The sequence below is a fragment of the Oryctolagus cuniculus genome, chromosome 8 (assembly GCF_051225735.1).
Source record: "Oryctolagus cuniculus isolate XC-2025 breed Fujian yellow rabbit chromosome 8, ASM5122573v1, whole genome shotgun sequence".
NCBI classification, from domain to species: Eukaryota; Metazoa; Chordata; class Mammalia; order Lagomorpha; family Leporidae; genus Oryctolagus; species Oryctolagus cuniculus.
This window is the reverse complement of record NC_142874.1, coordinates 39626085-39640340: the sequence shown is the minus strand read 5'-3', so window position 1 is coordinate 39640340 and position 14256 is coordinate 39626085. Positions and strand designations below refer to the sequence as shown.

Below are 14256 nucleotides of genomic sequence, written 5' to 3'. Positions count from 1 at the left end.
GGATCCCTGCCACCCACGGGGAGGTCCAGACTGAGTTCCTGGTTCCTGGCTTTAGCCCGGCCTAGCCCTTGCTCTTGCAAGCATCTGGGGAGTGAACCAGCAGATGGAAGATCTCTTTCTATCTCTTTGCCTTTCAAAATGAAATGAAAATAAATTAAAAAAAAAAAAAAAAAAACAGTTGTTCCTCCCCTGGAGTATATCAGGCCTACACTGTTGGAAGAGAAGGAGAAGTGAGTTTCCTCTCACTATAGTTGGGTTGGCTGCAAGTGTTGAAGTTCAGGCTCAAGGAAACAGGCCACACACTAGCCACAAGGAGCTGGGCTTGACCCGTATCTTTTCCAACCCAGGACCAGACTCTCCTTTTCGGAAGCTGCTCTGATGCGGTAGTTCAATTCCATGTCTTGCCTATCGGCCTTCCAGGGTACATCTGAGGAGTAAAGATGTTCTGGACTCTTTTTTCGTTCATGGAGATGTGTAACCCAATAGGCAGGAAGACTGGGATATGGAAAGCCTAGCATTCGTAACAACGACGTGACATTAAGCACTTACTGTGCCAAGTCTCTTAAACATCACCGCATGATCGCACGTACTCCTCAGAACAACTTGAGGAGCTGCTGTCGCGGCCCTCGCTTCGTAAATGAGGCGATCGCAGGACAGAACGCCAAGGGAGCCGACCGAGGTTCCACACGCAGCAAGCGCAGAGCCCAGAGTCCGGCCCGAGTGCTGGGCTGCAGTGCCGCTGCTCTCAACTGCTGCTGTGTCTTCCTTAAGCCATCAGACCACTTAGTACGGGGAAGGCGTGCAGTATAAAAAGCTGTTGGTTCTGGGACATCTCCGGTGCCGAGAGATGCCCTTCAAGGCAGGATAGAAATCAGAGGACCGCACTGTGGCGCTGGCTGGTGTTGGCAGGCCGGGTGGGGCGACCTCTCTCTTTCCCCATCATCACTCCTTTTAGTAGTATGAACTTCTTCCTGGACCTGGCTGCACTGAGCAGTGATCCAAACTGCCCTGCACTGGCAAATCCAAAATACTGATGGCTCACAAGTCACTGGGGGCAGAAAATCCCTCTCTGGCTCGCTTCAGAGCTGACACAGCCTCTTGGTAACTTAAGGCAGCTCATGCACCCATGCAGTGTCTGGGGCTTCACATAGTTGCCAGGACAGGAGTATACTTGTGTGGAGCAGGTGCTGGCCCACAAGGCTCTTATGTGTCAGTTTGTTTTAACAGGAGAAAGCATCTCCCCTTCGAAATCACATAAATGACAGCTCATCAATGACAGCCTCCCCCACCTCCCAAAATGCCTAATGGTTCAGAGGTCCCCCATGACTGGAACTCCATGTAATACAGCATCTTTTATAATAACTTAAGGGGCAGGCATTCGATGCAGAGGCCAAGATGCCTCTTGGGACACTCGCATTCCATGTACTGGAGGGCCTGGTTCGAGTCCCGGCTCTGTTTCAGATTCCAGATTTCTGCTAATGTGCTCCCTGGGAGGCAGCAGGTCAGGGCTCAAGCATTTAGGTCCCTGCCTCCCATGTGGGAGCCCCAGTTGAAGTCCCAGCCTCCCAGATCAGCATGGCTCAGCCGTGGCAGCCATTTGGGAATTGGGTCAGTGGATGGCTCTTTCTCTCTTGCTGCTGCTCACTCTGCTTTTCGAATTAATTTCGTAAAAATTAAAAATGAGACAATACTGAAACCTTGCGCCAGTCATACCAACAGAACTGAAGCATTGGAGGCACTGACCCCAACAGGGAGAGTGGAGATGAGAGGGTGGGGACAGATCTCTGGAGCAGGACTCTGGGGCAGGTCAGGGTAAGAGGCTCACCTAAGGGAGCAGGGGCTTCAAGAGGAAGTGCAAGAAGGGGCTGAGGAAGTACCGTTCCAGCTACCCTTTTAGTTTCTTTGGGACTCAAAGAAAAGCCTCCAGCTTTTCCACTTCCTGTTCCAAGGGTCTTCTTGTGTGGCCCCACCAGGAATGGAACTGGACCCCTATCCTCTTCCCACAGCCTCCCCGGGCGTGATACAGCCACGAGTCTGTGTAAGGGCCTCGATCGCCAGTGAGGAAGGAGACAGGTGGGGTGAGGGACTCCTTCTGGATCACCTCCTCTCTCACCCTCTGTCCTCATCTCCACTTAGACACTGTGGGAGTAGGGCAAGGCCCAGGAGTGGCCCTGGGCAAGTGCTGGGATGCACAAAAGACTCATCCACCCAGCACGAGAAAACAAGGCTCAAACGCTCTGGTAATTTCAGTCCCAGAGCTAGGAGAGGGGCTTTCTGGGTAGCGAGGGGTTGGGCCAAGGGCTGGGCCCATGGCTAATGATAAATGCACTTGGGCTGGAGGCCAAGGGGTGGCATAGCAGAAGGGAAGAGGAACTCCTGGTGGGGTCCTCTCGACATCTCTTCACCTGTATTGCTTGTCTATAAGGCACTTCTACCAAAACCACTGCAAGTTAACCCAAAGGCGAGAGGGTGGGTAGCACCCCAGGGGGAGTGACCATTCCTGAAGGCCATTTTTACATGAAGAACCCAGATGAAGTCAAATAAATGTGCCCGCACTGGCACAGGAAAGCACGTGAGCACGATAGTGTTACTATATGTTATCTGTTGCTATTATAGTAAAACTGGAGGTTATTCTTGAGTTTAACTGATACATATGCATGGTCCTGTAGAGTATGTAATACATAAAACTCAACCTAATTTATAACAGTGTTTGAAAATGAAGAAGTGCTTTACAGTGTTCTCTGTTTCTCCCCGTTTTCCACTCCACAGATTGGTCTACAAATGGTTTCTTCTCATCTACAAGCTCAGCTATGCTTTTGGTGTTGTGGGTTATTTGGCTATCATGTTCACAATGTGTGGATTCAATTTATTTTTCAAGTAAGTATCTTTGCTTAAGATATGTATGTCTTCAAGTGCTTGCTGGGGACATTTACCTGGTCGCCTCATTTCTCTAACCAGATGCACTCAGCCCTATAACTCTCCATACACAAATTTTCTTATAGTTGCTCATCACACTCTTATCACTGGAGAAGATCACAAGAAAAGTGAGAAAGTGCAATACATGTAACACTTAGAAGCTGTAAAGAGAACCTATATTTGATCTTCACTTTAAAGGCCACCATTGAGAGCAGCCCTACAATTGTGATACCATAATTTTTACTGGACTTCCAATTTCCCTTCCACAAAATTCTGCAGTGTCCAAATCTCCTTCTATATACCTTGCTGTTCTTTAAAACCTTTGGAAGTAGATTGTCCAATATGTAGCTTCCAACTCATGTGACTACCAAGAATTAAAAGATGAAATAAGATCTACTAGAAGTATAAAACATACATTGCATTTCAAATACAGTCTGAAAAACATCTTAAAAGTGGTTTCTAGAACATTGAAAATTACTGCCACGGCTCACTTAATGACAGGGATGTGTTCTGAGGAATGCATCATTAGACAATTTCATCATTGTACAAGCATTGTAGTGTGTACACACACAAACCAAGTGGGTTATGTGGCACCAGGCAAGATGACCTCACGGGACCACCATCGGATATGCAGTTTGTAACAGACGGGAACATCATTATGCAGTGCGAGACCTTATATCTGTGGCTATGCTTCTGCTGGAAGTAGTGCTTTCTAGAATTTTGTTTCTGGTATCCATAAAACCCTTTTTGTTGGGGACAGTTAGAATCAGAGGAAACCGAAGGCACAGGAATCAAAAGAGAAGTGATGGGAAAACAGCAAAAAGTCCTGGGAAGAAAAAAGCAACCTGGGGAACTCTGACCAGAACGGTGCTCCCATCAGGAGGGAGCAAACGTGTGCTGTGGATGAGACCCACAGAGAGCCGGCCTGTGCTCCGGGAAGGGGACCTAAGATGTAGCATGGAGCTACAGAACGCAGCTCAAGGAAAATTCGCCCGGAGTATCTGTCACACTGAAGTCACTCTGAATCTCTGAGGTCACAACGGCAATCAGCAACCTTGGACTTGTAAGATAAGGACGGTGAGTGGATAGAGAACCAGCCCTGGGAGAAGGGACCTGCCTTTGGCCACACCGCATCCAATTTTGTAAGCGTTTCATGAAGCTTTCAGAGAGGGAACGCCTAACGTGTTCTAGGAGGAAAGGGACAGAAAGTCATCGTACAGATGTATTACTCCAAGTTTAAAATACACAAAACACTGTTCAGTTCTCCTGCTAGCATATGTTTATCATGCCTTATTTATGTGACTGTAAAATATCTATAAGAATGTTAATGAAATCACTTGAGACTACAGTTGTCCAAGACTACGACTTTACAAGAGTTTAAGAGCCTTATCCATGAATTCTACAATGAGGCATACTGAGACTATAACTCTTCACACTAGGAAAGAACTGTTTTCTTGCTCCTAGTTGTTATCATCATATTACAGTTCTTTCCTATAGAGCCACAGTGTGTTCAATGGCATTATGAACATCTACTGCCCTGGTCATGGAGGGAACATAAACTTTAACTCCTCCTCACCATCCTAATTTTCAAAAATATGCGGGCAAATTCTGAAATTTGTGTTGGAATTCCCAGTTCACAGCACAAAATTTCTATATCCTATCTAAATCTACAAAGTTTTCTGCCTCTACTTAGTTCCTCCTCAAATTGACAGCACAAAAACAACCAAAGGAAGGTTCCAGAAGCAGACTACCCAACTCTTCTCACACCCTCCTCCTTGCCCTAACACCAATCAGACTCACCAGGCCACTGCTGCTCTCTGAGATCCTCTGACAGCTGCCATAACACACCAAATGCCTGAGATTCATAAATTAACTCTGGGGCTAGTTCTTTACTTTGTAAAGAGATCTTCCTCTTCAGACAAAACAAAGAGTTGTCACAGAGGATCCTAGTGTGTGTGAAATATATTTCAACTTGCAAACAAGTTTGAGATGAGTATATGGCAATCGCAGCAAGGTAGCAAAGAACCCCAGAATCTGAGCTTGGTTGCTGGTTTGTGTTTGTAACCGATTGTCATGGTAAGGAATTAGTTTTTATAGGTCTCATTGTTTTTATATGCAAAAATGGGGGATAATAATATCCATCTCAGACATTGCTTAGGTGAGATGAAGTATTGAAAAGCATGCTGTACAATCTAGCTCTGTGGTAGAGGCACCTGACACAGACATCACCCTAGAGCAAGTCAACTGAAGTCGCTGCTGCTGGGCCCATGCATCAGTGTAGTGCTACGTCTTCCCAGGTGATTCTAATCTATGCTTAAGGCTGAGAAGCACTGCCCCAGTGGAATCACCTGGGGCCTGGGGCGCTTCAACCATGCTTGCTGCACAGACCCCCTTCCCTAGAGAATCTGAGGTAGTCAGGCCGGGTGTGGCCTGAAGATGGGGATTTTTACAAGCTATCTGGGCCTTTCTGGGTGTAACCAACCTTGAAACCACTGGCTAGAGTCAGCTGATCAGTCCCAAGAAGGGTTCAAAGACTCCAGCAGGGTTCCCTGTTGCACAGTGTTGCTTTCTGCACTTTAAGTCACCCATGGTCAACCATCCAAAACTATAAAATGGAAAATTCCAGACACAAACAGCCAGTTTCACATTCTGCACTGTTCTGAGCAGTGTGTTGAAATCTTGTGCTGTCCTGCTGCGTCTCAACAGGACATGAGTCATCCTTTGGTCCAGTGTACCCACACCGTACATGCTACCTGCCTGTTAGTAGTCATCGCTTGTTATCAGATTGCCTCTCATTCATTGCATTACCTATGTCAAAGCAACCCTTATTCTACTTAATAATGGCCCCAAAGTGCAAAGTTTTATTACAGTATATCATTATAATTGTTCCATTTTTATTCATTCTTATTATTAATCTTCTGTGCTTAACTTATAAATTAAGCTGTATCATAAGGATGGATGCAAAGGAACATATACAGCACATGTAAAGTTTGGTACGATCCACAATCTCAGGCATCCACTGGGGGTCTTGGTGTGTATCCCTCACGGATAAGAGGGTACTACCGAATAATTCCTCTGTCCACTGGCATTGAGTGGTATAATTTGAGAGAAATGTAGAGAATTTTTCATTCTTTCATGTAAAAAGGAAAAACTAAATGAAAAAAAATCGCAAGACTCTGTTAGGCACTATGGCAGGAAATACCCGCCAAACTCCAGCCCCCACCCCCGCCCACCAAGTGCCACCTTCTTATCTCCTTACACTGTTTTCACTAGAATCAAAGCTAGAGATTCCATGGACTTTGGCATCGTGTCCCTGTTCTATGGCCTCTACTATGGAGTAATGGGGAGAGACTTTGCTGAGATCTGCTCCGATTACATGGCCTCCACTATAGGGGTAAGTGCTGCCTTCGTTCTCCGAAATCATTTATGACACAAAGAGAAGTGCTTTCCTCTCACGTATTGGCTTTAATTTTCAGAAATGGTTAAATTTTTCTTCAGGTATTGATTATCGTTTCCTTTAGTCCTATTCCGGCCCTTTGAGCCCAGCTGGACCCTGGAATCTTCTTGCATCAAAAATTTTCTTTGTAATTAATTTTTGAGGATACATTTTTTACATAGAATGATTGGGGGGGTAATGCACCTTTACAATAAAATATGTTGATTATTTGCGATGTTATATCTAGCATATTCCAACTGCCAAAATTTAAAGGATTAATAAAAGACCAACCAGAACAAAACTTTATTTCTGCCAGAAACTCTGCCTAATGAAAATATAAATCATATTCGATGCTACTTAAACCCCCCAGAATCAGTAGTGCTGCGGGGTATACTTTTCATAAAGACCAGTTATCATAGAAAGCTTCTAAAAAGAGTAGGAGATATAAAAAGTATGCTACATGTATTCTCACTGTATTTTGGTGTCTGGACTTTCTTTTTAAAAAAATCTTGAAGAGTTGTATGTTTTTTAAACACTATGAAAGTGGAGACTGGACATACCCTCTACTTAGGTGGATTCCAGATTCATTTCTGTGGCAGACATGTGCATATCTCTTAAACACAAACCAAGGGCTCCAGGAATGACACAGCCAGATGCTTCAGAAACCCGGCCTCCTTCCTCTACCTGTGTCTGCCAAATAGGAAGCAGGGAAGCAAGCGTAAAGAGCAAAGGAAGCCTGGACTTCTGCACTGCTCTGCCTCCTTTCATGGGACAGGAGCTAAGCGGACATGAGCTTGACTTCATCCCGACCCCATTATCTACCCCTCACCCCGCCATCAGCTCTGTCTCACTCTTGTCCTTAAGCCTACAGTCCAACTTCTGCGGCGAAATGCTAGAACAGCATACCTTCTGTACTCCCCTGCCATGGACTGTCTAAGGGGACAAGTGCTTTTTCTCGTGAGGTTTAAGGTGAGCACAGGAAGGAGCATTGTCACTCCCCATTCCTCCATCAGAAACCGGAAGTCATTCATCCTAGACAATCCCCAAAGCCTTGCGCTTGTTTGTGAACAGCAGAGGAGGAGGGGTTGAATGTGCCCTGTTCTCCAGTGGGGCAGGAAGAAGAGACTGCAACTGGTGAGACAGCCAAGTCTTTAAGCACCAGCATTCTAGAGACTTCTCACCTGATCCCACCACACACATCCTCAACATCTGCCACCTTCCTCACCTTCTGCCATCTTCATTCCAGCTACCAAATCTATGAAAATCACAGCCTCAAGTCATTGGCACAGCCACCAGTTTGTACTAATGAAGTGAGTGAGTGTGTGTGTGTGTGTGTGTGTGTCCAGGCTACCATGCACATTTGTTCATGTGCTTGTTACTGAGATTGGAAGGCTGCAAAGGAGGAGCACTCTCCAGTCCCATGCCAATGCCTAAGCCAACACCGATCAAGGAAGTCAGAGTCTCTAGGAGTGGAGCCAATGCATCTGCTTTTTAAAACACACAAACAAAAAACAAACACCTTAGAAAAAGGAACGAGCCATCCAAAACCATTGATGGATTTTAAATGCATATTTCTGAGTGAAAAGAGCCAGTTCAAAAAGGCTTCATACTATGTGGCTCCATTTAGATGACTTTTGGAAAAGGTGCAACCAAACCGCCAGTGGTTGCCAGGGGGTTAGGGAAGGAGCAGGACTGGCCAGGTAACACACAAGAAATTTTTGAAAGTGGAGAAACTATTCTGTATGATACTACAATGGTGGATACCTGGCACTATATTTGTCGCTCCCCGTCTTCGTGGAGGAACGACACAGGACCCTGCGCTGTTCTTTTGTCTGCTCGGCCCTCCCCGGGTTTGCTGCTGGTTCTTCCCGGGTTGGCTACCGTCCCTTCCACCTCCGTGGAAGGGCGGTTCCCCCTGCCACTTTCCCCACTTCCGCGGGGGAGTGGCACACCGCCGGCCGGCTCTCTCGGGGGCTGCTCAGGTGTTCCTTCAGATAGATGTTCCCCTTAGATGTTCCTGGTGCATGTTGTCTCTCTCCTCCTTTATAGTCCTCTTCCACCAATCCCAACTCTGCTACCCACATGCCGAGTATGCTGCTCTCCTCCAATCAGGAGCAGGTCCTGCTGTTTATTGGTTGAACTGGAGGCAGCTGTGTAGAAGCTGTTTCCTCCTCTCCCAGCGCCATATTGTGGGAGAGCAGATGCATAGAATAAGTCTTAATTCCAGTAACTTAGTCTAGTCCGAGTTGCTCCCAGTTGCTCCCCACAATATTCATTTGTCAAAATCTGTAGAACTTTGTAGTAGACAGGGTGATTCTCAATGTATGCAACTCACGAGGATCATTAGGAAGTCAGAGGATCTCAGGTTATAAAAACAGGAATCTAGCTGTCTTACAACTACCAACTACGTGAAGTAATCTCAATGAAGGAGGTGGCGGGGGTGTGGACAGGAGAAGCTGTCCTAAGTATTTTTAAATGAGTGAAGAATGTAATATTAAAAGCAAAATGATGCATAAGCATTGCACTCTAGCTGATAGTTATTTGGGGCTATAGATTACCAATAACACTACACATGCATTCTGGAATTGAACAACTATGTAAATGGATGGCTGATAGTGGAAGCTGGGTTTCTCACTGTCCAAGTGGGAAATTACAGATAAACAGAGGCTAGACTAAGCTGTGTAATAATGGGTTAAAATAGGAGAAATAAGTATGATTTTCTACATAGCTTAATACATATGCAAATGAATACATATAGAATGTGTGTATACATGGGTTGGTATACAATGCTATATTCCTTCTCTCTCAACTAGAAGTCCTTAGAACAGTGACACTCAAGTTGTTATAACCACCTTGGCTTCTAATATCATTCTACAATAAAAGGAACCAGGGCTCCTTGAAGAAATGGCTGACTATAGATCTGGGCAAGGAATATACAATATGATCCTAGACAGTCACAGTTTGAGAAAGTTACAAAGTGCTAAAAAAAAAAAAACCTCGACAATGATGGGGATATGTCAAAGAGACACAGAGGCAAACCAGAAGATCTCCCAGTGACCAAAGCTGGAATTTGAGCAATGCGATAGTAGTAGAAGCAGTTTGGGGTTATAAATCAAAATATAAAATAAATAGCCTTGAGTCCACATTGATATAAGTAAGTGACTGAATAAATAAACAAATTGAGGAGAATAGACAAATGCATACAGAAAATGTGCCTTAATTTATGTGGCTATTCTGTCATAAAGGAGCTTATGATGGTTAAATTTTATGTGTCAGTTTGTCAAGCTATGGCATCCACTTGTTTGGTCAAGCGCTAATGTAGATATTGCTTGGAAGATATTTTGTAGATATGAATAACATCTGCAAGTGGCTTTTTTTCTTTTTAAAAATATTATATATTTAAGAGGCAGAGAGATAGAAAGAGCTCCCAACCACAGGTTCACTCCCCAGATGCAGGCAATGGCTGGGACTGGGTCCCAGGTCAACACTGAGAACTGGGAACTCAATCCAGATCTCCCACAGGGGTGGCAGGAACCCAGCCATTCAGACCATCACTGCTGTCTCCAAGGGTCTACATTAGCAGGAATACAGAGTCAGGCACTGGAGGCAGGAATCAGACCCTGGTGCTCTGATGTGAGATGCAGGCACCTTATATACAAGGTTAACCACCCACCTCCAACCATGTGACTTTAAGTGCAGGAGATTACCCTTACTTGTTCAATGGCCTTAAAATCACTGAAGCCTTCTAGAGAAGGAATTCCGTTTCAAGACTGCAGCATCAGCTCTTGCCAGCTTGCAGCCTGCTGGCTTGCCCTACAAGTTTCTGAATTGACAGCCCTGATTACTTGTGGGTCAGTTCCTTAAAATAAATCCAACAACAACAATAATGGGGGAAACTAGGCACTCCATATTGTCTTTGTGTATTTCTTAAATAATATTTATTTGAAAGGCAGAGTTACAGAGATTAAGGGAGAGACAAATATAGGGTGGTGGGGAGAGAGATCCTCCATCTGTTGGTTCACTCCCCAGATGGCCACAATGGCTGGGGCTGGGGCCAAGCTGAAGCCAGAAACCTGAAACTCCATCCATGTCTCCCACACAGACTTGGACCATCATCCAGGGTCTTCCCAGGCACTTTAGAAGGGAGCTGGACTGGAAGCAGGACTTGAACCTGGCATTCATATGGGTTACCTGTGTGCAGGTTAGGATTCTAAATGCATTTTCTTCCAATGGCAGTTAGTCTGGGTGTTCCCAAAAAGAATATGGGAATTAAAAAAAAATAAATCACTGGGGCTGGCATGGTGGTGTGATGGGTTGAGCCTGTGACACCGCATCCCACGAGTGCCAGTTTGAGTCCTGGCTGTTCATCTCCCGATCCAGCTCCCTGCTAATGCACTTGGGAAGACAGCCACCAACATGGGAGACCCAGATGATGTTCCAGGCTCCTGGCTTCACCCTGGCCCCCTTGTGGTCATTTGGGGAGTAAGGCAGCAAATGAAGAATCAATCTCAATATCTGTGTGTGTGTGTGTGTGTGTCACTCTTTAAAATAAATAAATCTTTAAATAAAAAAAAATCATTGACCCCTGGGTTTACTCCAGATCTCTAACGCAGAGTCTCCAGGAGAATAAAGGGAGGGGCAAGTTCATGGACATGTGTGATTCTGCACTGCAGCACCATATAAAAACTGTTTCTCTCACAGGAGTCCTAAATGCAGAGCTTAGATTAGACATCATCATTAGCAACGTGCTTTGGGTCTGTTTGGGATTCTGTGGGCTTTAGCCTGGAAACCATCACCCCTCTGTAGCATTGTTCCCACAGGAAAGAGGCTCAAGGTCTGAGCCAACTTAGAAGCAGTAAAGTCTCTGTGTGCCAAGGACAGCTGCCTGTGCCAGGACCTGGCATTGGCTTCCCTGCCTGGGAGTGCTGGGTGCTCTCCTTCCAACCAATCATCTCTTTATTCGCCCTGCAGTTCTACAGCATCAGTGGGATGCCCACAAGAAGCTTGTCAGATGATACCTGTGCTGTCTGCGGGCAAAAGATCATTGTGGAGCTCGACGAGGAAGGACTCATTGAAAACACCTACCAGCTGGCGTGTCATCATGTGTATCCTTTCCTCGGGAAACCATTTTGCCTTCACCAAACCACCTGCTTACCTCGCTCCCCTCCTCCTGTCCACATCTCCCATCCCCACATCGCAGACATTTCTCCCCCAGCCCATTCTTTCTAAGACTTTCTGATAATCCCTGCTGAATAATGAATTAACCACGGTGAGGCAGTGACATCCTCTTTTTTTTTATTAAATTTTTTTTTGACAGGCAGAGTGGACAGTGAGAGAGAGAGACAGAGAGAAAGGTCTTCCTTTACCGTTGGTTCACCCTCCAATGGCCGCTGCAGCCGGCGCATCACGCTGATCCGAAGCCAAGAGCCAGGTGCTTCTCCTGGTCTCCTATGTGGGTGCAGGGCCCAAGGACTTGGGCCATCCTCCACTGCACTCGCTGGCCACAGCAGAGAGCTGGCCTGGAAGAGGAGTAGCTGGGACTAGAACCTGGTGTGCCGGTGCCACAGGCAGAGGATTAGCCTATTGAGCCATGGCACCGGCCAGTGACTTTCTCTTAAAAAAGGACTCTTATCATACAAGGAAGGAAAGCACCTCCCAAGCAGGGCATGGGCTGGGGAAGCTGGCGGAAGCCCTAAGTGAGCAGAGAGCCAAGAAGAACCAGCAGAGCAGGGCTTTGGAGGTGGGGGGAGGGAGTGAAGTGTTAGGTACAGGAGGAACTCAAGGCTATCCAGGTGTCTGAACCTCAGGGGACCAGGCAGAACAAAGGGTGCTTAGCCTAGAAGTAATCCCAGGGAACTTACTGTCCTGGGAGCCAGGCAGGGGGAAACCAAGCCTCCTGTCCAGCCTTGGTCTTGAAAGGAGGATGCCACAGGAAGTAGGACTCCTTAGACAACAAAAAGAGCACCAAGCATTTGAGAATCTAGTTCTTGGATCGCGTAGCTCCTCCACCTATGTGTTCCAACCCAAATGGCTGGCTGTTGGCTGAGGGATTCTTAGGAGTAGGTGCCAGACAAGCCTGGGCCTGGAAACCAGCCTTCTAGGGGACTCCAGTGCACTGGCATCAAGACCCCTGAATGAAGCCACCTGTGTATCCTGACCGTGTAACTATGGATATCAACGTCGTGTTTGCATTACCAATAATTGGTTTTTGTTCATTCCTGCATACAAAAAAAATGGGGGGATCATTTATCTTTATATTATAGTACAGTATCAATTTTATATTATTGCAATATAGCCAGTTGGTTCAAAGCTCTGGCACAATGAGATGGTTAAACCAGCTGTCGTTTGTTGCCGAAGTCCACCTAATTCCATCGGTCATGCCTTCGATGTGCGGGGCCTCTGATTCAAGTTTGTTTAATCTGGACAGTTTCCACTTGTTCAATCTTGAGAGTCCAAAACTGGTCCAAATTCATCTCAAATGTAATGGGGGACTTTATGCCAACATTTAAGCCTTAACAATTTAAGGGGAGGAATACAAAGATATCCCATATGGAATTCTACAGTGGTTTTTTTCAGTGTGATGTCCTTACCAAAAAACTATCATTCTTCATAGAAATTTTCCAAGCCTGGCCCTAGTTTTAAATATGATTTACTTTTCAAATGTTGGAACTGAGCCCCTTCTGCCATTTGCAAGTGGAAATATTTTCCCTCTCCACCTTTAAAAGCCCTTAGGGACTGTAGTACATGTGTGCATATGTCATCTAAAATATAGCCACCTTTACATTTGCTTTTTGCAGGGAGTGTTATTAACAGCTCATTTTAGCATGAGTTATATTAGTGAGGAGTGGGCAAACATGAGTCATATTAACAGGGAGGGCTTATCTGAGTACTGCACGCCAGTGGTTCTGCCAGTGTGGACGTGTGCCAGAACGCAGGGCCTGAAGAAGAGAGAGACTATTAAAGAGGGTGTGGACCTTTCAGTCCTGGCTCTGTGACCCCTGCCCTCTACTGCCCGACTGGAAGATGGCACTCTGCTCAGGGCTGCATGAGTTTGCATTCAACATCTTTGCTGTTTCACATCACTTTCTAGTCATCCATGCACATAGCGAAAATGACCCCAATTCTAAGCCTACAAAATAGTGGAAACTCGTAGTAGCACAGAGATGTAATAGTGAGGAATTACACACATGACCTTGCCCAGGATACACTTCCAAGGCCCCCCATTTGTTAGGAAAAGAACTTCCACATCATTGCTGTTACCACGGATATGTAGTGGGCCCCTTAGAAGATCAGGGGGTCTTGGCCCAGAAACCACTTGAGGAGCAGCAGCTGTGGGAATAAATCAGTCAATAGGGTGGATCTCATTACAGTGAATCATTTTGCCCAAGGGGAACTTGGAAATACACATTTCCAAAAATAATTAGTTTTGCCTGATTCAATCAATATTTCTCAGGCACTGCATAAGGTACCGAGGAACTAGCAATGAATGAGACACAGTCCCACACGCAACAGAGACATGTAAGGACAGAGAAAGTCACACTATGTTAGAGTAAGTGCCTAATGCTGTGAGGAAACAAGGAGCTCATTCTCCAGTGTAGGGAAAAGGATCCGACTACCTGGACGAGTGATGGAGGCACGTGAATGTGTAAATGCCGACAGTTAGAGAAGTTTAACATTTGTATATCGTATTAAACATAGTTGGCTCCTGATCAATAATAGTTGAAGAAGAAAACATATGAAGTTAATATAAATATTTTTTTTCAAAGACTTATTTTATTTATTTGAAAGACAGAGTTACAGAGAGAGGTAGAGATAGAGAGAGAGGTCTTCCATCCACTGGTTCACTCCCCAGATGGCCACAATGGCCTGAGCTGCGCCAATCCGAAGCCAGGAGCCAGGAGCTT

The 14256-nt window shown here is 45.7% G+C and overlaps 1 protein-coding gene across 3 annotated transcripts in view; it reads left to right on the top strand.

Moving 5' to 3' along the window:
• Nucleotides 1-14256, top strand: part of RNF175 (ring finger protein 175) — a 48213-nt gene that overhangs the window by 30285 nt on the left and 3672 nt on the right. For all 3 annotated transcript variants that reach the window (XM_008267301.5, XM_002716894.6, XM_089302324.1), the window contains 3 exons: nucleotides 2770-2877; nucleotides 6190-6310; nucleotides 11324-11457. In XM_008267301.5, the coding sequence (XP_008265523.2) occupies nucleotides 2770-2877; nucleotides 6190-6310; nucleotides 11324-11457 (363 nt within the window). The remainder of the gene's footprint in view (nucleotides 1-2769; nucleotides 2878-6189; nucleotides 6311-11323; nucleotides 11458-14256) is intronic.